The sequence below is a fragment of the Anomalospiza imberbis genome, chromosome 14 (genome assembly GCF_031753505.1).
Source record: "Anomalospiza imberbis isolate Cuckoo-Finch-1a 21T00152 chromosome 14, ASM3175350v1, whole genome shotgun sequence".
In the NCBI taxonomy this organism is placed as follows: Eukaryota; Metazoa; Chordata; class Aves; order Passeriformes; family Viduidae; genus Anomalospiza; species Anomalospiza imberbis.
The window spans coordinates 6,287,334-6,312,252 of NC_089694.1; the positions used below are offsets into that span (position 1 = coordinate 6,287,334).

Sequence of the window (24,919 nt, forward strand, 5' to 3'; positions counted from 1 at the left end):
ATTGCTGGACAGTTCATCTTCCACACCAGAGGCTCTCACTGCTGCCCAAGAACCACGACTCTGAACTGCAGGTAGAGACCAGCCATTGCTGAGGCACAGCCTAAGGAAACAGCTGGGCTGGGTGCTTCTGCTTGCTCATTCCCCAGGAAAGGTGGTACAAAGTCCTTGCTGTTGAGAGGGAACATTTGGGCTCACACTTATCCCTGACACTACGGAGCTGGACATGAAGTTGCTTTCTCACGGGCTGGGGAGAAGGAACACAGATCCCAAGGTCGGAGCATGGCTCCTGATGGACAGAGGGTTGTGCTGTTTCATGGGCAGTCACAGAAGGGACCCCCTGCAAGGGGTGCAGGAGAGAAAAAGCCTCCCCTGAACACCAGTTGTGCATCTGAGACCGCAGGTGGGCTGATGGGATCTTAAAGTACTCTGGAGAGTCAAGAAGAGAAGCAGAAACTGACTGCTCCAGGGTCTCACCAGGTCACTAAGATAATCATGGAATCACACAAACATTTGGGTTGGAAGGGACCTTAAAGACCATCTTGGTCCACACCCTTGCCATGGCAGGGACACCTTCTAAGAGACGAGGTTGCTCAATGCCACTGGAAAGAAGTGTATTTTGGCAAACTGGTTTGGCTACTTTTTGAGAGCAATCTGTAAAATGAAATGACAAACACAGGAGAGAAAAAAATCAAATTATCTTTGATTTTTCTCCCTTCCCAGTTTAAGAAATCTTAGAATGCCACCACAGTGGGGCAGTGACCTCCTCCCTCCTCTGTCCCCATTACCTTCAGCTGCCCGTTTGAAGAACACTTTGCAGCTCCCACATGTGAGGGCTCCGTAGTGGCACCCAGACGCTTCATCCCCACAGATCAGACAGGTCTTCTGAGGTGGGAAGTAATAGTCAATGGGCAGGACATGGTCACGGCCAGTCTCCAACCTGCAGCATAAAACAGAGAGAGCAGGAGAGGGGTCAGCAAACGTGGTCAGGACAAGCTGTGGGGAGCACGGTCATGGCAATCCCAGAACTGCAGTGATGGATCAGCCAAGCACTGAGCAGCAAGAGGGTGAGCAACAACTGAGCCAAGCCTGGCCCTGACCATGCAGAGACCCTGCTGGGTGCCCCTCCTGACACTGCCCACTGCGGGCAGCATGTGACAAAGTGTGACAAAGTACAGTGACAGTGACACACAGTGACAGCACAGCCTAGGGACAGAAGGCAACTGAGACTGGCTGCTGCAGTGCTCATGGAATTTTGGCTTCAATAACGAAGCTCATGCACCAAACAAGGCAGAGCATGGCACTGCTGGCCACTTGATGCCACATTAACCACCATCCCAAGATGTCCCAGCACCTGACTGCCCTTCTCCAACACCTCACTACTCCTCACACCCAGATTCTCCTCTCTCAGCTGGTACTGTCCCCTCCCCAACCTGATCTGATCTGTTTGATCAGATCCATGGAGAAACTGCTCTTCCAGAGGGGATGGCAAGAGGAGAGAGGCTTATCCAAATCGGGAGCCAACATGTCCAGGCAGTTTGGAAAGCACCAGCACTTAATTAATTGAGTTACTTATCAGAACTTATTTATCTGCAACCACTGGATGAGGCAATTAGCTTTTAACAGTCTGCAAGTCACTGGAACTTTTGGGTAAAAATTAGATCCCCTTTCATTTTTGGCATTGTTTATTGCTTGCAGGTGAACTCTGAGAAATCAGGTTACATCAACAGCGAGTGTGACAAAGATGGGACTTCTTGAAAAAACACTTATAACCCAGCAAAGCCCCACTGTCCTTGCCTGTCCCTCACCTGGGAGCTGTGCAGATCCCACCTCAGTTTCGGGTCAGTAACTGGAGCAGCAATTTCATCCTCAGTTCTTATGGTGGAAACCTTCTGAGTGATTTCTCATTTCTTTAACAGGAGCAATCAGTGACTGATCTGTAGATGCAGCTACACCACCCTTCCCCAGCCAGCTCCATTTCCAAGGCTTTTCTGGAATTACTGATTAAATGGAGGAGACACAGTTGGCTGCACCATGCCTGCCATAGTCAAGTCCTGTTGCAACCAACGTGTTCCTTTCTTGGCTTACGTGGCATCCCACCTGTCCTCCTGGTGTGATCCCACCACCCATCTCAGGGTACTGCCACATCCCCCAGCCATGTGCTGCAGAGCCCTGGCACTGGGTGAGAGGGGCTGCTGGAGAGCTGACCCTGCTGAGGAATACCAGCAGCACACAGAAAAGACTGGCTAAAAATGTCTTATTTACCCAGTGTGTTTTAGATGCACACGTAACAGACCTTCCTGCTAATGACCTAACACCTCTTTCTCCTGTCTGTGCAGTCAGAAATCCAAGAGTGCTCATTTCCCTGTTCCCATAAGGCTTCCCCTCTGTCTCCCCCGTGTGCCGTGAGCAGCAGGGCCTCTCACAGCAGGTGTCGTGACACGGGACTCCCAGAGGACCCTGGGTCGTTTTTGAGGATCAATTATCTGAAACTGCAAAGCAGGTTTGCAATTGAGTGGCTCCTGAAACAGCTTTTAAAGAGCTGCTCGTGTATGCAGAGATTTGTGCAAGTACAGAAACACCTTCCAGCAGGTGTGCATCAAGAGTACCCCATACACGTGCCCCTGCCAGGGACAGGGCTGGGCAGGGCTCCCTGCACACCCCTCCATGCTCAGCCACCCTTGTCCCCACTGCCACCAACAGATGGAGACTGGAGGACACTGGCTGACATGGAAGGTGATTCCTGGCCGTGGGACAGGCTCCTCCTGGGGTAAGGCTTGGCAGGGTGTGCACAGCCCCAGCACCCCAAGGGGCAGGAGATGGTGTTTAGGCAGATGGGGAGTGGTTCTACCACAGGCCCTGCAGCACCAATGTTGTTCCCTGCCAGCAGCCACTGCCCAGAGCCGAAGCATCTGCCCAGGAATGCCCTTGGCTTTAAAACAACGCCAGTTTGCCTTTTTTATTTTTAGAGAGAGAATTGCAAGAAAAACATAATGTAAAAATGTTCTAGCAACTCAGAATGAGCTATGTTAATGGTTCCCTTAATGATCCATTTTCCAGTTTCCAAGGGACATTCACAGGGTGTTCTCAAAACGTGCAGGTAATACATAACACAGGCCAATGAACCAAAGAGGTGCCTGGAGAAGCTGCAGGGCTGCAGGAGTGGCAGCGCTCTGGGCAGAGCCCCAGGTGCCACCTGCCCCAAGGTGCCGCTGCACAGCAGTGCCACAGCCCCTCACTCCCGCTGAGGGCACAGGAGGGACACGACGGGTGGCACAGCGGCCAGCTCACCCCCGGCAGCTCCGAAGCTTTCCTCTGGCTGGAAGTTTGTGCTCCGTGGGGCTGTGCTGGCCCACAGAGCCACAGGAGTGCTCAGGTCAGGCCAAAACAACTGCGGGGGGCTCGCAGTTGGTGTAATGTGTGGCAAGTGTCAGCCCCACTGCAGAGCCCAAAGCAGGGCGATAGCGGCCGGGGCAGACACAACTGGGGTGCGATGACGGCGGCGCCGATGCCAGACCCGCCGCACGCCCCCAAGGCCAAGGTCGTGGCTGTCACAAAGGAGCTTGGTGGCTTTCGGGGGCAGGGAAAAAACAACCTCGGTATCTCTTTTACAGCTCTAGGATGAGTTTTACTCTCATTGCAGAAGGGTTCTGTAAGGAAATGGAGGGTTTACTGAGCTCCCCTCACACGCAAATATTTCTGGGGGTAGAAACTGTCATGTGATGAAGCATTCATTGTCATTAGTTAAATTTCACCAAATAGCCACATTTCACAACACCCCCGGAAAGCCAAGAGCAAGCGCTGGTAAAAGAGGAGCCAACCACTTCTCCCGACCCACAGAGGAAGTTTCCATCTCAGCAACAGCCGGCACAGGCTGCTCAAAAGGAGCAATGGCACAACTGCCCCCTTGCCCATGACTTCCCACCCCTAAGCAAGGTCAGGACAAAATGATGGCAGCTGCCACACACTCCCAGCTCATCCCACACAGGAGCCCCAGAGCAGAGTGCCCTGGTCCCAGACTCCCTGAGGAAAGGGGGTTTGCACCTTCACCGTGCGGTATCCAAAACCTGCACATCTGTGATGCTCAGGAGGGTGCTGAGACCAGAACTGAACCAGCACTCACTCTCTCAGGTGCTCAGGAGGATGCTGAGCTCAGAACTGAGCCAGCACTCACACATGAAGTCAGCTGACACAGAACCCTATCCAGTCATTTCAAGCACTGTCATTTCTGAGACACTCTGATGTTATCAGGGGGAATCTCTGCCTTTAAAACAGCATCACCTGTGCATGACATTCTCCAATGCAATATTAAATTTAATTGGCTTCCCCTCAGTGCAGCTGTGGTGCTCCTGCCTGGATGAAGTTCTGTGACTCCCATCAAGAGGCCAGACCCATGCTCAGCAAAGAGCACGACTGCTCACTTTAGGCACATCCTCGTGTCCCCGTGCACTGTCATTTGGCTGCTGCTGGCTCCAGCCAGAGCTGAGCCAAGCCTTGCAAGCACAGCCACCACATCACACTCGTCCAGATAAAAAGGCCTGCACAGAAACTTTGAAACATTGATCTGTTAAAATGCTTTCAGCCATTTAATCTATCAACATGCAGCTTTGTACACTGAATTCATGTCCTTTCTGCTAAATAGCCTTGAGTATGTTTCCAGTCTGCCCATGCCTTGCTTTTGTGTGTGATGGCAGCAGAGGCACGATGGCATCTAAGAGCAGAGCAGGGTGCAGCATGAGCCCCAGGCCTGGTAAACACACATAGGAACAGGATCCTCACCGGATTTAAATAAATATTAGCACATGACAATGGGTTTCCAAGCATCCCAGCGGTGCAGGCTGCCAGGAGGAGCACACTTCAGAGAAAGCAAATGCCCCCCCACCAGCAACTCACAGGAGCAGGCTTGGCTCTCCAGCCCTGGCACTGCCTCCCAGCCCAAGGGGCACAAATAGCTTCCACAGGTCCACTGCACAAATCCCTTCTCAAATCCCCAAATTAAACTCGGTTTCTTTGTTTTCAAACACTCTGTTTACTTATTTTGACAGTTTATTTTTCACACAGCGCATCCCCACTGCAGCTGAAGCCCCACCATCCCAGCCCCTTTCTCTCCTGTGCTCCTCTGCGGTGCGTGAAGGCTGCTCCAGGCCTGGAGCTGCATGGACCCAGCCACTGCTTGTCCCTGCCCTCAGGGGACAGCCCCAGCGTGCCACCTGACTGGCTGAGGCAGTGCACATAACCCAGCCTGCCAGGGAGTCCCCTCATTTAATGGCCATCCTGGGCTCCCACCTTCCAATCTTCCATAAGGAAGAAGCAGGAAATGAGCTTACAAAGGTGAAAGGTGGCAGGTTTGCTACACCTGGAATGCAACGCCTGGGAGAAGCCACCCTGCAGCCTCTGCACCTCACTGATGGCCACAGCAGAGGCTGCTGCCCACATTTGGTATGGCTCACACCAAAACTTCTGCCTCAGAGCCTGAAGTCCATCCAGAGGCTCAGGGAGCCGCTTAAATAAATCAGCTCAGAGAAGATGGAACACTTGATCCCCCAGATGGAGCAGGTACCCACAAAAAGAGATGGCACAAGGACATTGCAAGGCCTCTTCAGATGGGAACTCACCTGATTACGAAGCACAAAGGGGACAAAAAAGCAAACAAGGAGCAGCAAGGCTGCAGGCAGGCTGCAGCCCTGAGGAGCACTCCCGAGGTCATCAGAGCCCTACACTGTATCCTCCTGGTGACTGCAGAGTCACCTGGAGTCACCAAGGACAGGACCTTGGCATCCTTGTTGCATGGAGAACCCTACTTATTTTCCAAGGAAACCCTCTGTCCTCACTGATATTTATGCAGTTAGTTTAAGCCACACCATAATCCATTTTCAAATCCATCTCCTCTGCTCACTAAAAGAAAATGTGCCTGTAAAGAAAATCACAAATAATGAGACACTTGATACATATATTTCATGCTGCAAGAGACACTGCCATCATGCCAGATGCAGGTACAGGCTTACAGCTGCCAGGAAAGCATCCAGGGTACAGACTTGTGGTGCCACATACCAACATCTTCACCTGCAGGAAAGCTTTTACCTTTTCCTCTTCCAAAATCAAGTGCAGTGATGCTTACAAAATGCTCTGGAAGAGGGGATGCGAGTTCTCAGTGCCTTTTCTCACAGCTGGTGTGCCAGGCAGATCTCCAGAGGAACAGAACAGTACCAGTGTCCAGCCATGGGGCACAGCACCTCAGGTGAACTGGCCATGTGGCCCCCAAGGCCACCATGGTCCCCCAGCACCCCCAGCTAAGCACAGCATCTGGTACAGGGCTACCAAGAGAAACCCAAGGCAGAACGATTCCAATCAGTGTCTCACAGAATTCCAAATGTATCTGGAATTTAATTCGGCAACAAGGATCAAGTTGTGCTGATGGCCAGAGGTCAGTGGTCGGCTCCCAGCTGGGCTGCTGAAGGAGATGCCAGGATTCATTCCCAGACTCAGATATTCAAAACACAACATATTTTCCCCTCTTCCTTTGGCAGTGGAATTATTGCTAAGGAAACCAATGCTGCAAATTCTGCATTTTTATTTCTCCACTGGAGGATGCACAAAGCAAAAACAGTCAGCAACAAGGGTGGGACCCCGCATGGAAACATGAGACCACAAATACCACAAATTTGGCACCGAGCTGGGGCGGCACATGGCCCGAGCCAGCACCCTCCCCATGGCACAGCACAGAGCCCTGGGGATGGATGGGCATGGGAGCAAGAAGCAGAGCCCTCCATCTCCTCCCACCCCTCTTGCAGTGGGGGATCACTGCAGTGGCACTGCAGCGCTGGTCCCAAAACTTGCCAGCAGAACTGGGTTATTTTTAGGCACGTTTCTATCAAGACCAAACCTTTGCAGAGACCAGCTGCAAGGGCATAAAAATCCTTTGCCTTATTATGTCTGGGAGTGGATACAAGCTCTATCTGCAGAACTTCCTTTCAGCTCTGCTGGCAAAGCACTGAGTTTCGAGAGGAAACTTCACGACTTGTACAACACTATCATCTTCCCGCCGTGTCCTCCGAGTGGATCGTGCTGTGACTCATCCCCGACATAAACACACTAATTATAACGAAGGTTTCACATATTTAGTGCCAGGTCACCCTGCAACTCTTAGCCACAGTCTCAGCAGAACAGACAACATAGAAGCAAATCCCCCAGCAACTCACAGCCATTGGCTGGCACCCACCAATCCCTCCGGCTTCCCTGGTCCAGCCTTCCTGGCATGCCTGCGGCTCACAGCTGCCCACACCTGCCAGCTGCACACGGATTGGGGCAGGAGCAGGGCAGGACTAGGACAGGAGCAGGGCAGGACTGGCCCCTCAGCAGGGCTTGGATGGTGGGGATGGATGGATGGATGGATGGATGGATGGATGGATGGATGGCAGCGGCACTAGTACCAACTCCAGTGGCACAACCAGGGTATTCCAGACAGACATGAGCTGGGAAACAGAGCTTTGATGCCAATTTGCACTTTTAATGACATATGGCAGGGACAGCCAGACCTGCTGTTTTGGGGGCTGAAAGCATTCCCAGGAAAACACGGAGAGCAGAGCCCCACAGCCCTGCACCCGGCTGCCTCCAGGGACCTGTGGGTATGGGTGGTCCTCCAGTTATCACAGACCCACACTGGAGCTTTGACTGGCCCTGCTGAGCAGCCGTGTCCAGAGAGAGCCGTGGCACACCAGGGATCAAAGCCCTGCCCACTACCCCTTGCCCACGCTCTTCCAAGCAGGCGAGGAATGAAAGCAGCCAAGAATCATTTTCTTTCAAGCCCGCCTGCAAACCAAAACACAGATGCTACATCTAATTTTAGGCCTCCCAGCCTTGAGAGTGTTCTCCCGAGTCTCTGTGAGTGAGCAGTGAGATAGTCATCTCAGGACACGCCGCAGCCACAGTGGCTGCGCACCCGCCTTGACCCCAGCTCTGGATAGGAGGGCAAGGGCACAGCAGGGCCAGGAGTTAACAGATCCCCGTGGATCTCAAGGGATCCTGCAGGACAAACTGAGCCCCCTCCACTAACTGCAATCGAGGGCAGAGGGACTGGCCAGCCACCCTGCTAATCCCAGGCTGCCACCTTCTTCCTGCTGGACATGACAACTGCTTCAACTCAGGCCATAATCCAAGGTTTAAGCACCCACATAGCAAAAGGGACTGTGAACTGAACAAGAAGAGAACAGCTACCTCCAGAACCGTAGTTCCCACCTCAGCTCAGCTCTGCCCAACCCTCAGCACAGCCCCAGTGGGATGTTCTGTCCTGCAAGCTTCCCAACACCGTGCTCTGCTCCCTCTTCAAACCACCCCCAACACAGCCCAGAATCAAAGACCTGGCACTTGGCACAGGCTGTGCTGTAAAGAAGAAAGGGAAAAAGTCCCTGCTCTGCTATTGTTTATCTAACCATTTAAAGATGCTCCAGGGCACTGGGGAGCAGACTGGGAAGTAATAGATTTCTTTGTAAGGGAAAGATCCTATTATCAGGGAAAAGACTTTTTGACCACAGGGAACACGTGAAAACAAAGCCAATTACAGAAAGCTAGTAAAACGAAATCCACGTGAACTGGCTGAGTTCATCGAGACGATGTCACATGTTCTGGAGCACAGGAGCATGCATAGGGACAAAGCCCAGAGCCAGCCCACAGGGATTACAGCCCACACTGGACCCATGGCTCCAGACATGTGTCCCCCAGACTTGCCCTGCTCACAGAGCACTGCCAGACAGCAGGAGAGGGAGTGGGGGTGAGTTTGGGGCTGGTTCTCAGCGTCTGAGCAGGGAGAAGCAGCAATGCCGATCCCACACCAGCCCTGTGCTGCCTGCAGAGGCTCACAGAGCTCCAGCCACCTCTCCTCCCTGTGGGCAGCACATGGCACAGTGCCTGCCCTCCAGGGACATGTGTGCAGAGGGAACGCTGCAGGCCCCAGGGTGAGGGGTGAGGATGTTCCTCATGCAGCAGAGAACACACACATAATCTATGTGTGGTGCTCATGGGAAGATGATGAACAACCACAATGTGCACACACACGATTCAATTGAAACAGTCAATCATCCGCGCTCTCTTTGCAGGGGGATTTCATTTTCCAGTTGACGCACCCCATTGCTTCCCAGATGTACGCTATCAACCCAATCAGCACAAGAATTCCTTCCCAGTATTTCTCTTTCAAGAGGAAAGTGGAGCTGCCGAGATATCCCGTTCCAGCCCTCCCAAGAGCAGGTCGGGAGATGTGCGGACGCTTGCTCTGCTGATTGGCGCGAGGGGGAGGAGGCAGGAGCCTTCACGAGGAAATTTGTGATACAGAAACTTGTGCTTGGGCTCTGTTCTCAGCACACAGGCCAAGGTCAGCGTGGTTTTTTCTGCCATTTCTAACCGGCAAAGAAGCAAACACAGCTAAAATCTGTAACAGCAGCCAAAATGCTGAGGGCTGGTAAAAACTCCAGAGAAAGAAGGTTGTGTGATTTTGGGAGAGACAAGAAGCCCCCTCCATCCACCCCCAGGCAGAGAGAGCACAAGGGGGAGGAAGCAAACCCCAGGGTTTTCCCACCTCATCCCAGAGACTGAACACATCCTCTGTAAAATGTATTCTGGAGATCTGCAGCCTCCCCTCTGGCATTTGCAGGGATTGCTTCTCTTGGCAGCAATTCCAGAAGCACTCAGCAGGATGGGGGTCTGGAAGGTGAAGATGCTGCTGTGACACAGAAGGAACTGCCCCGAGGTTCTTCCCAAAGCCACTGGCTACAGACAGCCCATGTATCATCCCTGCTGGAGCATATTGGTGCAGAAGGAGAGGTCACCCACCAGAATGCACCACCCATCCTTAGGTGACACAGCCAGGCAGGACACGGCTCAGAGCAGCACGGTCTAGTGGGAGGTGTGCCTGCCCACAGAAATGGGCTTTAATGCCCCTTCCAAAAAAAACATTCTCTGAGTCTATGACTGGATTCCCCAGACTCCAGCAAGAGCTGGATCAGGCAGCCAGCACCCAGGACATCCCCCCAGCAGTGCCTGTCACAAACACCTGGCTACAGACATGAAAAGTAAATCCTCATGACTGCTGCCATTCCCAGTGCATGAGGGCTGGCTGGGACTCTGCATGGAGCTCTCAAACAGCTCTCCTGCTCTGCACAGCCCAAGCAGGGCTCTGCCAGCACAGACACACCCCAAAACTGTCCTAGGAGCACCCAGATCCCAGGGCAGACACACCAAATGGTAAATGTGCCTGTGCCCGGCTGCTTGCCCAGGCTAAGGCTGCCCACAGTGCTCCCTCCCCACACCAAGGGTGTCTGGGGCCAGCACTGTCAGTGTCCCAGCACTGGTGCCTCTGCACTGACTCTCCCATCCTGACTTAAGCCATCTCTTTTGCCCCTAGAGCTGTTTAGGAAGTGACAACTGCCTTGCCTGTCGCGAGGTGCTCAGCATGGTCCATCCAGCCCCCAGCCAGGCAACAAGAGAGACTGGTCCCTTAGCAGAAGCAGGGGCTCATCCCAGGAATCATTATTTGCTTATTAGGATGGGCTCTCCTTTGGATGGCACAGGGAAGCCACCAGGACACCAGTGGAAAGCACGGGTGTAATCCAGCCCTGTGGACACCCGAGCTGCCTGGAGCCGGGTCGCCTGGGAAAAGGGCAGAAGCTATAAATACCTGGGGAACTGGTAATGAAACTGGAACTGGAACTGGCATATACTTTTAAGATTATTTCTATTAGTGCAAATCACTTAATCTGAGGTCTGTGTCCCTACAGACCAATCCCACCACTCCTGAGGACGGACGTGTCAGCACCTGACTTCGCTGTCACTATTTGCAGAGGCGTCCCCGGGCGGGGGCTGGAGAGCTCCGAGGCAGGGCGCAGCGGGTGACCTAGCCCTTTCTGGCCTCTGTTCACGCTGCGCTAAGCGGAGAGCAAGCAGCACCACGAGAGCAGCTGAGCCAAGCTGAGCCCAGGCAGACCGAGCCTGCCCTGCCCTCCCGTCCCGCACAGGTCCCCGGGGAGCGGCGGCTCCTGCGCGATGCCGAGGCGCGATGCTGCGCTCCCGAAACCCCTGGCCTGCAAACGCTGTCCCGGCGGCTGGACAGGGCGCTGCGGCCAGTGGAGGCGAACGGGGCAATGATGGGGTGCAAAGTCCAGCACGCTGCTGCAGGACGGTCCCCAGCAGCCGGCACAAAGCCGGCACGGCCCCCCTGGACCCCAGCGCTGAGCCAGGGCTGCGGCCACTCACACACCGAGGGGCTGCTGCCAGACCTCAGCCTGCAGAACAGGGACAATTGCTGTTTCCACAGCTGCCTGGAGGCTGAATGAATCGCTGCTCCTGAGCGCTTCCGCAGTAAACTACTACTACTGGGAGTGTTTTTATTACTGTTAGAGGATACTCTGAATCTCACCTAAAAACGCTGGCAAGAAGAATCAGGGTGGCAATGGCTGGATTTAGAGCAGAACAAAGGACAGGCCCACGCCGCAGTACCCCCGAGCACTGCCCACTGCAGCTCCCTGGCCAGGGTGAGCTGGGCTCCCCCCACAAGGAGATCTCCCCAGGGAGGCTCATCCCTCCCTCTGCCCCTCATCGGAGCAGGCAGGGGGATTAAGTGTGGTTGGACATGGAGGAGTGGCACCGGCAGATCAGGGAAGGCAGGCAGCAGTGCTAAGAGCGAGAGAATATGGATGGAGAGCCTCCGTCACAAGTCTTTGCCATGACAACTGGGCCAGTTCCTTTTCATTTCAATGAGCTCCCTCATACCACTGCTAACAAACAGGGCTGGCTCCGGTCCCCACAGTGTGCAGCAACGGTCGATACCAGGGCCACCAGCCACTGCCAAGGCCACCACGGGGCATGCCTGCACTGCCACCCACTAAGGGGTGATGTGACCATATCTGCCTCTTGTTTACCTGGCATAAAAGCTCTGCTACAACAGGAGATGGGACATCTGCCTCCTGTGCATGCTGCATGCTGGATCTCTGGAGGAAAAGAAAGAGCTGGAAAGGATCCAGTATCGCCACAGGAAGTGTTGCCATTGGTATTTTCCTGTGAACATGGTGTAGAGCTGGGCTCATCCAAGGTGAGAACAGATCATTCTGGTCAATGCTTACCCAGTGATGACCCCAACGGGAGGTGCCTGTGCCCCCTGTGCCATGTCACTACATGCACATGGTGGCACCAAGACGCCCTCTCCAGCTGGCCCAGGCTGTCCATGATGGCTTTGTGGCACTTGTTTTGCATCAGTCTGAGGTGCAGACATGCCTTCTGCAGAAAATCTTCTAAAAAGAAAATTAACTTGCACAAAGTAATGAGGCTGAGGAGCTGTGCAAGGAGGAATCTTCACTTTTCCTATATATTTCCAGTGTTCCAGAGCCATCCACAGCTGCACAGATCTCCAGAATCTACCAGGGAAGCGCTCAGAAACAGTTTTTACTAGAAGTCATAGAAAGTCTCCCACTGAATAGTTTTCTTTCAGTAAACACTAACTTGATAAATTTTGAATTTTCCACGGGATGATAAAATAAATAGAATTTATTTCTTTTGTAATTTTAGTCCACAATCACTAGCAGAAAGTATCCACTGCAAACACCAACCCAGCAGGCTCCAGTGAGTGCTCCAAGTCTAGACAGCAACTGGCAATGGAGAACTGGCAAACTGGGACAGGCACCTTCAAGAAAGCAATTTATAAAATATGAATGAAGGTCCGTGCCAAGAGTGGAATTCATAGGAATGACAGAAAAACACAAAGAACTGAGCTACTTCTCTGTACTACAAATTGTTCTTAACCCCGTGTAATGAAACTATTTTCATCACACCAAAACATGACGACGAGATTTCCAATATTTTGGGGAAATTTTGTGATTACTTCCTGCAATAAAAGGCAGTGTTTCCAGCTTTCCTCCCAGCTCAGGAGCATGCCCTCCTCGCCACACAGAGACTGACTTCTGATCTGCTCCATTTTCCGCTGTGCCTGTTCCTCCCACTGCCCATCCACAATCTGCTCCCGTGGGGACCCAGAGGTGACCCCTGGCACGGACACAGAGCGGGCTCTTGTCTCTGCTGGAGCCCAGCGTGGCCTTGGAGGGTCCTGGTGTGGGGGCGTGGGGAGCTGGCATCGCCCCAGGGATGCTGCTCACATTGGCTGCCTCGCTACAGTGTTTCTGCTTTCATCCTTCCCGGGACTGTCTCACACCTTCCTCGCTCTGAGAAAGGGGACAGAGGCAGCGATTCCCAGGAACTGTAAGCTCTGTGCCTCAGCGACACGATCCCAACTCCAGCACCCACTGATGCCCATCCCCAGGGGCTGGTACCTGGGCCCATGGTAGGGCTCTTGTCTCAGGGGAAAAACCCATCTCTGCAGTGGGAATCCTGACCCGGGAGTGACTCCTGTCCCCTGGGCTACAAAACACACTCTTTTGTTCCAAATCAATATTTTGACATGCTCTTCTGTCCTCAGAAGCAGCACCAAAGCACTTCCCATGGTTAACTGGCTCTCAGTCTGGAATGAAGTTCTCCTAGGAGGAAAACCCATGGTTATGCCAGACTGGCTGCAGGGAGTGGTGCTCATCTGTTCAATGGATAAACACCTGTGCAATAGGGAATCTGTAAACAGCAGGAAGAATGTAATAACTGCATGAGCAGAAGAGCTGCCATGAGCAGATCCTGTGCAGCTTCCAGCTCTGAAGCCTTGGGAAAATACACAAAATAGCTGTGTGACTCCGACCCACCAACACTCTGAAAGCTTTTTTGTGGATTGCTTCTTTGGCAAAACTTTCTTATTTGCAGCTGCTGCTTCCAATACCAAGTGCCACATAAAGCCTGCCTTCCACTGCAACCAGCACTTGAGAGGAACCAGGGTGCAATACTCACTGCCAATACCAAGCACAAGACTGTGGAAGCAGCTTCCAAAGGGTGTAAGAGCTCAAAAATTCAAGACATTTGGAAAATAGAATGGGAAAACCTAGAGGAGGATAGGGCAAAGTCTACCTTTGAGCAGGGAAGAGGCAACAAGACACTGCGTATCCTCAGAGCAGCTGGGTAGGTCCTACAGGGACACCCCACATATCTGCCCTCCAACCCCTGACAGGTGATCCATCTCCTCTTCCCAGCAGTAAGGGAGAGCTGGAGCACAGGAGAGCAGGGAAGAGAGGGAGGGACAGACAGAGGAGGGAGGGGAAAATGAGGAGACCATTTTATGAGATTTGATATATGCTCAGGAGTGAGGAAAAGGAGACACCAGTGCCGTGCTCCAGCGCAGCGCTGCTTGGCTGCTCCCCCAGTCCTGACAGGTTCTCCTTGCTGAGCACATCTCCAACACCCCTGCAGCTCCAGTTACCCGGCCTCAGTGTATCACTTGTTTCACAGCCTCAGTTCCAGCCATGACAAACATGCAACCTGCCACTGCCTGCTATCATGCCAGCTCACATTCAGCCAAGCCCTGAGTTCTCTATTCCAGCTCCAGCTGGATTATCGTAGTCATCCTGTGTCTCTGAGCAAGGAAAGGGTGAGAGGTGCTGAGGAAGAAATTTGTTTATCTTTTCTCTTCTCCATTTATCAGGAACTGACAACAAGCTTTAGCACATCCCCAACTCCCCTGGCCACCAGAGGCTCCCTGTCCACGTGTCCGTAGGGGCCGAAGGGACCGGCTGCCCGCACGACGTTTTGCCCTGCTCCTCTTGTCTTCAAAGAAATATTTACATCCTATGGCCAATTGCCAGAGCAGAAAGGTCACACTGACAACAGCAGACAGGAGGGTCAGCCCCTTCCCAAGGGCTTTGGAGTTCTGCCAGTGCAGCGCTGGGGGTCCCCAGAGCCCTCCTGGGACTGGGATGCCAGAGCAGCTGCTGCTGGGCACAGACTGGGAGTGAGAGCAACCCTGAGAACGACCTCCTGCCTCATTCCATCTCTCGGTGTAACAGCTGCCCTTCACTCCTTCATTTGTCAGTCTTATCTCCTCCCTCCATAGGAAGGAATTACTGCAGGTTTTATCTGTAAGCCTATCACAATTACGGAGCAGAAACGATTACAGAGCCATCGAGCCAGGTGATGAATGAACACGTGGCGCCGGCCCAAACTGACCGCAGCCTGACTAGGGAAGGGAACCAAAGGCAGATGTAACCAGCAAACACCGGGATTCCAACCAGTATCAGCACCAGGTAACAGCAGTGATAGCAAATGCCACTTAAAAACGTCTGAAGCTACATGGACAGCAGATTTTCCTGAACCAAAAGCCCCTTAAATCTTTTTCTCCCCTTTGATTCCATTGCTTCAGTGACAGCTCCTTCTCTGATTCCATTTCATTCTAAACCAGAGGCCATCCCCACAATTCTGCCACTGTAATTTTTCTTTTGATGGCAGAAGCTTGGATTTATGTTGACAATGCTCCATCTTGCTCCTGAAACAGGTTATTTTGTTACCTCAAATAGTGCTGGTAGTAATGATGCAACAACCAGAGCACAAAGATAAACAGCTCCAAGTCCAGAGTAACAAAACATCCGATCAATTTGCTAATCACATGCAAGCCTGACTGGTGCAGTCAGGGACACTCTACCAAAAGCTTTAAATTAAACCAAATTGTGTTAATAATCACAGTGTTTCTGAGATGTGCCTGCACTTCTTAACCATGACACTTCCCCAAATATTAAAAACTGCTCATGCTTTAGTGTCGTATGAAGGGTGTTTAACTCAAAAAATACCTAGCCATACCCGGTCCCAATTGCAGCAGGGTAGAATTGGGGCTTGGGAGAACTCCATCTGTGAGGGAAGAGCCATGATCCTGCTGGAGGACAGCAGGACCACCCAGAGAGGAAAGAAAGTTGGAGCAGCACACCTTGAATGCTCCTTATTCTCCAAAGCAAGGGGGCCTGTGTGTGCCTCTGCTCCCAGCAGCACCCCGAGGGACAGGGCTCTGAGGTGCCCATTGCCCCGGGCTTATACAGCCCCAGAAGTGCCCCTCACTGTCCTCACAGAACACTGAGGTTGCATCTTCCGAGGCTACGAGGGGAAAGCTTTATGTGCAAGGTCAAGTAGGGCAGGAGATCAGACCTAGCACCAGACAGCACAGGGGTGCAGGTTCAAAAGGCAGTCATCCTTCCATCAGGGAATTTTACTACAGAGCCTCTCAGCTCCCACAAACCTTTCTTCCCACCAGCTGCCTGGGGTGCTGGTACACCCTCCGCCGCTCCAGGAGCAGCAGAGGCTGTTCCTGTGATGGCATGCACAGATCCAGGAGAAAATGCAAAGCTGCAGGAACGGGCCAGCAGCATGCTGTAAAGCAAATGGAGACTCTGGTAGGATGAAATGCAAACCTGGCAGCGATTAACACATGTGGCTTGAGCCAGACCACGATGAGCGTTGCGCTTTCCTTACGGTGCTTGGAAATTACAACTGAACACAGAGAGACGATGTCCCTGCATTACACCTTTGCAGCAGCAGGGTAGTGCTGTACAAGCCTTGGAGTTCAAAGGACAAGACACTGGTGTTGTAAAGGTTGCTGTGTCAGCTCCAGCCCTGCTGGTCCCACAGAAGTCTCCTAGGGGAAGTAGGCACAGCACACACAACAGAGCTGCAGGGAAGAGGAGTATACAGCACTTCCCACAGGAATGAGGGAGATGTCGCTCATCTCTAAAGTAACACCTGGGCAAAATGTACCTGCTGCTGCCTAGTCCAGCCTCCAAGACTGCCTGCAGACCTCCATGGGAGCCCACTCCTGCTCTCCTCAGTGTGACATTCCTTGTCTGTGTGGGATCCCACTGCACAGCTCTGCTGGCAGAACGGCACGGAACAAACCTGCACCGCCACCACCGGCATCCGAACGCTGAACTTTTCCAACTTGATTCCTCCCTGCCCCCTCTGCGCCAATTCCAGCAGAGATTTATCGAGACTCCAGAGACACACCCAGAGCTTGCATAGCTCCTGCCACGTACGAAGCTCACAGCTGGATGATGCTCACAGCTGCACTCTTTCTGACCTACCATTACTTTTATTCTTTTTTCTTTTGCCAGGCCCTTGACATCTCTGTATAATCCCCCAGTAAATCACTGTGTGAATGGAAATTGCCCCAGTACTCAAATAAAGCTGTGAGCATTTAAAACAGAAACCAGCCCAGAGGCAGTGCACTTGCCTGGTGCTAATTTAGAGGTAGAATCTAATTGTTCATTTCAGCCTTTGCTCCCAGCATCCCAAGCATCATGGGGTGAGTGTGTGGATGCAGGACTCCCACGATGCAAACTCCTGGATGGGGCTGCCTCTGAGCCAAAAGAAAATCTCTTGGGCAGCCCTTTCTCCCTGCCATTTCCATCAGCTCGGCCACGTTCTGCTGTACTATAGGTGAGAATGCAGGTGCACACTGCTTTAAATGCTGTACAGGTATTTCACAGAGATGGCTCATCTCCTTTTTTTGAAGTTAATCCACCAGGAAAAATTATTCTTGATTGAATCCTACTTCTCAAAAAAATCTCCCATCCCCTGGTTCATTCCCAAAACCTGTTCTAGCTCTACTTTAAAACACATTTTCTAACTGTACTTAAAACAGCCCCGAAGCACAGGGGATGTTTCTGTCACTACGTTCGGGGTTTCCTGCTCTGCACAGTGCATTCCCGGCAGGCAGCACTCGGCGGGACAAGTTGCTGGGAGGATTTTAACTCGATGTCAGCATCCGTCCGTGCTTCGGGGCTCAGCGTCCCGGTCTCGCCCGCTCCCAGCGGCCGGGAGCAGCGGGATAACAGATGCGTGAGGAAACGAGATAAACACAAGGACCTCACAGGACGGCGGGGACACCAGGCGTGCACCGCGGTATTCCTGGCATGATCTCGCCTAGTCAGTCCCAAATGAGAGCATCGCGGCAAAAGGGAAGATTCGGCAGCGGAGACGTGTACCAAAGCGGGGACAGCCAGGGCACAGCGGGGTTGGACCCGCGGTGAGCGCGGGGCACCTGCGGCAGGCGGCGGGGAAGGCTGGGGATGGTGCGGGGTGCCGGTGGGATGCGGGGTGCAGAAGATGGCATGAGGGATGCGAGCACAGGATGCCGGTACTGGCGGGATGCAGGATGCCGGCGGGAAGCACAGTGCAGGGTGCGCTTGCCGGTGGGCTGCGGGACGCGGGTACTCACCGGAGGTCGCCGTAAGTGCCGGGGTAGCCCTCGACCCAGGGCTCCAGCTCGCTCTTGATGCCGGGGGCGGGGGCGGCGAAAGGCGCCCGGCCCGGTGGGTACCAGGCATCGGCAGGGCAGTCGGCGGGCCCGGCGGGCGGCTCGGGGCACGGCCCGTAGAGCTGCCCCTCCTCGGCAAAGAAGGTGGGCCAGGGGGGCGCGGAGCCCGGCGGGACCAGCTCGGCCCCGAAGCGACACGGGCCGCCCCAACCGCCGCCCGTGGCCGGCCCCGCCGCGCTCTCCAGCTTGACGCGCCCGAAGCCGCGGGGCAGCCCCGGCCCGGCGGGCGGCTCGGCGGCCAGGGCGGCCTCGAAGGCGGGCGAGGGGTCGCGGGCGGGCGGGCGCGGGGCGCGGAGCGGCCCGGCGGGCACGGCGAACATGCAGTCCTCGCGGGGCAGCTGCTCGGCCGGAGTCTCCAGCGCCTCCAGCGCCAGGCCCATGGAGGCGGACACGGCGCGGCACAGCTGCCGGGCACTGTCGCCCAGCGGATCTTCCTTGTCCGCCGGCTCGGTCACGGGCGGCGGCAGCATCGGAATCGCAGCCGCCTCGCCCAGCAGCTCCCTCAGCTCTCCGGCGCAGGGGAAGGACGAGCCCATGGCGGGGCCGGCGGCCGGCAGTGCCTTACCGGCGGCGCGGGGCTCGGGGGGCGGCAGGCAGCCCGGCGGGGGCAGCAGGCAGGCGGGGGAGTCCGGCGGCGCTCGGGGACTCGGCGGGCAGGGCGCGCTTGGCGGCGGCTGCTCGGCACCCGGTTCCTCTCGCGGCGGCTGGAAAGCGTCGCAGACGCTCTGGAAGAAGCTCTGAAAAGCCCCGCGGAAGGTCCTGCCCGCCGGTCGCGGGTAGACGCGACCGACCCCCAGCTGCACCTCCATGCTCGCCGAGCGCGGGGCAGCGATCGCTGCGGCGGCGGCGGAGCGAGGCGAGGGCGGAGAGCCTTGGCAGCGCTCCTGGCCCGACCCCCGCGGGCCGCCTACCCGTGGCGCTGCTCCGCGGCGCCCATGGCAGTGCCTGCCGGGCACGAAGCTCGGTGCGCGCAACAGGCGGGGAAAGTTATCGGCGGGGGCGCGGGCAGGTGCGGCGGCGGAGCGAGGGGCGGGCGGGGGCGGCCGCGGGGAGGGAGGCGCGGCGGGGAGACCGCCCCGCGCCGGGGCTCCGCCGCGATTAACTCTGTCTGTCACCGCCGCGGCGGCAGCGGCGCCCGGCTGGCCCCGGGCTCGGCGCGGCCCCAGCGGCGACCCTGGAGCAGCGCGGACGCGGAGCCGCAGCCCCGCCGCAGTGTCCGGGCTTGGCGCCTCAGCGGGCGGGTCGGAGCAGGATGAGGCGGCCCGGCCCGGCTCGCTGGGGACATCGCCCGTCTCCGCGGCCCCTGGGTGAGCGCCCGACCGACCCCCGCGCCCCCCTGGCTGGGCGGGACGGGGCGGGGATGGGGGCGCGGCGGCGGCTGCCCGGGCTCCCAACTGGGCGGCTGATGGAGCGGGTGCGTGCGGGCCACCCGCTCCGGACCGGCTCGGCTGCTCTCCCGCTTTCCCGCTCTCCCCCCGGCTGACAGCTGGAGCAGCTGGGCGGACTTGGTCAGGAAAATGCTCCATTTCGCGCTGGCGTGTCGGCGCTTAGCAGCTCCCCCCGGCTGGGTCCGAGGCGACCCCCGCACCTCTTGGTTCGCCTCCTGCCTGAAGACCGGCCGCCCGCTTCCACCTCCCACTGCCCCGCGTCGTGCCACAGCCCCCGCCTGCCAAAGCACGAACCATCCCGTGGGCATTCCCGCCCGGGTCACGCACTGGGATGAAAAACACCTCTCTAGCAGAATTAGTACGGGACCTACCGTAAACAAGGCTTGAGCTCCCCTTGCTGGTCCTGGAATAACAATCCTAAAGCAACTTCTGGGAGACACCATCCCCAGGCAACCTGGGAATAGAATAATTTTATTGGAGGGAGCTTAAAACAAGCCCATTACTTTGAGTCCCTTTGAAGACAAAGGGAAAAAAGTCATAAATAAGCGGAGCCCGTGGGGAAAACAGAGAGACATATCCCATCTTTTAAAAGCCTTTTTACAAGCTGTAGAAGATAAAAATAAAAATCGAAGTCCAGCCAAGCAAAATTTGGCAATGTCCTCCATCCTGCCTGCGGGAGCAGAGCAGCTGGGGGAGGAGGGCTGGTGCGCCGGTGGGGACGGGATCACTGCCGCTGGCTGCTGCAGCCTAGCACGGGGGCTGCCACCCCCCGGGCCATGGCGGGCCCAGGACTGTGCCCAGTTCTCCCTGGCCACCAGCGAGGAAGAGCATTTGCAGAGAAACCTCATCAGCTCTCGCGTGTGACACACCAAGTTGGGCTCTAATGCTAAGTCCCACAGCCCCTAAAGCACTGAAGGCAGCTCAGCTAACGCCTGAGATGGTGAAAACCAGGGGAGATGCTGTAAGATATCTGCTGCCCAGTGGATTCCAGTGTTTTTGCTGTTCCAGCCTCTCAGAGCTGACAGGATTCTGGAGTGAAATATACAGATTGTGGAAAACATCTAGGGAAGGATCCTCACTGCCAGCCTCAAGAACTGTATTGAGAAGGGCTGGGGGCTGGGGCTGCAGCGTGGTATTGCTGCAGGAGCAAGGGCCTCTTTGCCTTAAACGAGACATGGGTTGTGACCAGACAGCTTTGCTTGACCCCACTGTTCCCACAAGGAGGAAACAACCTCAGCTTGTACACCCTGAAACACCACAACCTGCAAAGACCTCAGCACAGTTTGGACTTTTGATGTTCCACCAACCATCCCATCTGGGATAGGACATGCTGGGGCCTCAGCTCCTAGCTCTGGACCTTTGGCTTTGGTGGTGTTGGTGTTGCCTTGCCCTTTCCCCTCTCTGCAGCATCAACAGGGCCCTGGATTTTCCCCTGTTTGAATGTTGCTGTGGCGTTTTTGGAATGTTGATCACTGCAGAGGTGCAGAAAGCAAGACTGCAAAATTGTTTGTCTACTTCAGCCTGCAGAGCCAACACTTCAGTTCTGACTGATGATCTGTGGTAAAGATGTTTTTAATTTATTTCTTGAACAGGCATCTTCCAAGGTTTGTGTTCTTTTTTTTTTTTTTTTTTTTTTTTTAACTTGGTCCTCATGTTTCATTTAAAATTGATGAAATGTTAGTGGATTTTCTGGCTGCATATGTGCACAACTGCATATGCTAGGCTTAAAGGCTCTGTGAATTTTAATCTTTATACTTGGTTGCTGAAGTCATCACACAGTGTTCTAGAGATGTCCTTTTCTTATCTTGAATTTGATACAGATTTCAATTATAGTTTCCCATTCTCCCAGCAACACATACTCAGGTAATTTATACCTGTAAATGGTTATTAAAGTGTGAATTTAACATCCCATACAGGTATTTATAAGACTTTCTCCACAGGCTGAGGTCTGAGCTGTGTATGTCACCAACAGTTTGGTCTTTCAGTTCAAAGTCAATTTAAATGCATGAGGAGTTAAAAAAATTGAAGATGGTGGGCTCGACTGTGCATGATAGAACAGGCAATTTGCCTGGCCTCATAAAAGCAGAGTGAGCTCCAGTTTGGGCAGGAGGAGATGCTGAGGACACCTAATCCAACAAAACACTTCATCACATCTTCATTTTGAAGTGTATAAATAGGCCCACTGAAATCTAGGAAATACTCCTGTGCTTAAGGGTAAGGATTACCTTAAGTGCTTTGCTGGATCAGAACCAAGGCAATTATTTACCAAGCACTGTCAAAAACATCAGACACCAAGAAAAAACTTTTTCTGATAAAATCCTTTGGCTCAGAATGTCCTGTGTGACTGCTCAGAAATGCAGCAAAAAACATTTTTCAGAGATAGGGACCATTCCATGAAAAAGTTTCCCTCTAGACCCAAGAGTAACAGGTGGTCCTTTTTTTGTTGTCTGAAAAAACATTTAAAACCAGGTGATCTCTAAGAGCTCAAATCTACAGCCACAGAGAGCTCAAATGTTATCAGGACAGTTCCACAGAACTTACCAGGAATAGAATCAATCATTTTTCACCATTAATCTTTAGTAAAATGAGGCCAGTAACACAGAGTCCGACAGTTTTGCTTCCATTCCTTGAAGCCAGTTGCAAGCATAAGCCATTAGCCATCGCTTACTGAATTACTCTGATTACACTCCTCCTTTTGTACCATCCCAGCTGTGAGGAGATGTCAACAGCTGTGAACCTGTCTCTGAGCCTGCCCTGCCGAAGTCCCATAACTAATGAACTCATGGAGTTTTTGCCAGCTGCATGGGAAAAAGAGGAATCGTTTCTGTGGAGCATTGAAAATGATGGCAGAGATTCAGGAAAAATCTCTCACAAGTGCTATATCCCACTCCGTGCCGGGGCAGAGGCAGCTGGATGAGCCAGAGGCACTTTGAGCCTCAGTGGTGCCTGTGCAGGTTGGGATGTGCCTCTGCTCTCACCTAATTGCCACTCAGCAAGGAAGACAAGGTAATTTAGGGGAAAGCAGCATGCACACAGGTGAGGGAGACTGGTTTGTACTCTCCTGGATGCTGTGGCCAGGGTGGGAGCCCATTAGGGCTGGAGGAGCAGCCAGCCCAGCCTTTCCACCACCCACACCTGTGGACAGCAACCAGGCAGGACCCTGTAGAACACCAGGTTCATTAATGCTGCCTCCCACAGCTTTTCCTCATTATTCCGTGCACTCTATTATTCTTAGGCTGTCTAGAGCTACACAACAATACAGTTTTCTTAAGCTTTTAAATATTTTAGCCATTTGTGTCAATTCTGGACTGCTGACTGCCTTGTCTCATCAGACAGGTATGTGAGTTCACGTGGGTGTGTTAAGAGTCTTTAAAATTTGCAGGAAGGTGCAGACAATGTTTTCACTTTAATCTATTTTAATTCTGAACATTAATAATGTCTCCCATCTCTCATAGCTTGTACCTTTCTGATTTAGGGCGCAGGTTGCTTAACTCTTGCTTGCACCTCTCCTTCATGGCCAACACTGATGCTGCTTTTACCCAAGAAAGCCCAAAGCTCAGTTGTCCCTGGAGCAGGAATCATCTGCCCCTCACTGCTGCCCTCAGCGAGTTTTGATCAAGCATTTGGGACAGATCAGTGAGAGGATCCTGCTGTGCTGTGCTCATGTCACCCTGCAAGCCTTCTCTCAGCAAGGTGGGATCGATTGAGCATTGTTATCTCTCAAAATCCAGAAGAAGAGTTTGAAAAAGACCTGGCTCGCAGCAGGGCTCCCTGGCTGGACCCTGCCCAGGGGTGGCATCAGCCCAGCAGCATTAGAGGGAGGCAGATCTGCACAGTGCCTCTCAAATGCCTTTATTCACATTTTGGAACAAATCCTGCTTTAAATACAGGGCTAAGCAATGTCTTAGGTAATACTTCTGGAACAATCACCTGAAGTGTTATTCTTCTCTTTGCCCAAATTCATTCCTGTCACCTCCACAGAATCACTAGCATGTTTTCCTTCTCTGACAACTTGGAGGCCAATTTTCAGAACAGCCTGTTCATGCACCTTAGTGAGATGACTGAAGTTCTTGGTCCAGTTGATCAGTCCTTGCAGTGCTGAGAACAAATCTTCACTCCTAATGAAACACACATTTGAACCATTTCCCATATCTTACACAATTGCCTTTTGGGCAGAGTTTGGAGATTCTCAGGAGCCAGGGAGGTGATACACAAGTTTGTGACGAGTTCCAGTTTGAAATCTGGTCCAAGGCAACAGCACTGGCAGATCCATGTTCCCAGCCTGCAGCTGGGAGAAGACTGGGATAAGCCCACTTCCATTGCTCAGCAGGGATGCCCACCTAAAGTGAGCTGCCAGAGGTTGATGAAGGTTCAGTGGCTTCATTGAAGCCCGTGGGCATTTTGGGCTGCCTTCAGCAGGCCAGGACTCATCCAAGCTTCAGCGTGGAGTTGTGTTTGGTTATTGCTGTGTGTTTGAATACCCTGAGGACTTCAGGAAGTGTCAGAATGTTTTCCTTTATCTACAGTTTCTAATGCTGCTGTGCTCAGCGGGCACAGCTCTTCCCCAGCACACCTCAGAGGTCACTGTATGCCCCAATTTCCAACACTGCTGTTTAAAGACCCTGTAACACCTCTAAAGAATATCAGAGAGGAAAGGTGTGTGTCAGGGCTCAGCTGAGAGTGACTGAGAGGATCAGGTTGTGTTCATCAAATGTAAGAGCTGATGTGGGAAGAAAATTGCCCATTGGAAACTTCAATAGAACACACCTCTTTCATGTTGTTACAGCACAGCTCACAAAAAACTCTGATGCAATGTCCTAGAAGTGAAAGAGTGCATAATTAACTTCATAGGCCTATTTTTACTGGTACTTGGATTCTGAGGTGTCCATTCTTTCATCAGGAAAACCTCCCATGCTCTTTTAAGTCATTCCTCTTGTACTTTGACTTCTGTCTCCCCACCTGCTGACTCTGAACTCTTTGCCTCCCTTCACTGAGCATGGAGCTCTTCCTGCATGGGCTGGTGGGACAAGCACTTTTTGTTGCCTTTAGAGCCAAGCTTCTGAAAGGAACAGTTTCCATCTCTCCTGTTCTCCTCTGTATGTGGTTCCTTTGCTGCATAACACACACTCAGGGCACTCACTTGGAGGCAGGTCCTGAGATGCTGCCCCTGCATTCCACCCTGCAGGCTGCACAGCATCCCAGGATAAAGGCAAGGTGGCTCAGGGGTGTCCTTGGGCTCGCCCCTGGAGAGGTAAATCCAGGCCTGGCTGGTGTTCACTGCTTCTTGCACTTTCTGATGCACTTCCCTACCCCTCTGGTATAAGGAGGA

The 24,919-nt window shown here is 53.5% G+C and overlaps 1 protein-coding gene across 1 annotated transcript in view; it reads right to left on the reverse strand.

Annotated features, from left to right (window-relative positions):
• The window catches only part of AR (androgen receptor), a 35,395-nt gene extending 16,161 nt beyond the window's left edge, over positions 1–19,234 (reverse strand). The window contains exons 1-2 of the mRNA XM_068204623.1: positions 18,104–19,234; positions 786–937 (exon numbers count right to left, since the gene is read on the reverse strand). Coding sequence (XP_068060724.1) covers positions 786–937; positions 18,104–19,011 — 1,060 coding nt within the window. The 5' untranslated portion in view covers positions 19,012–19,234. The remainder of the gene's footprint in view (positions 1–785; positions 938–18,103) is intronic.
• Positions 19,235–24,919: the final 5,685 nt, after the last annotated feature.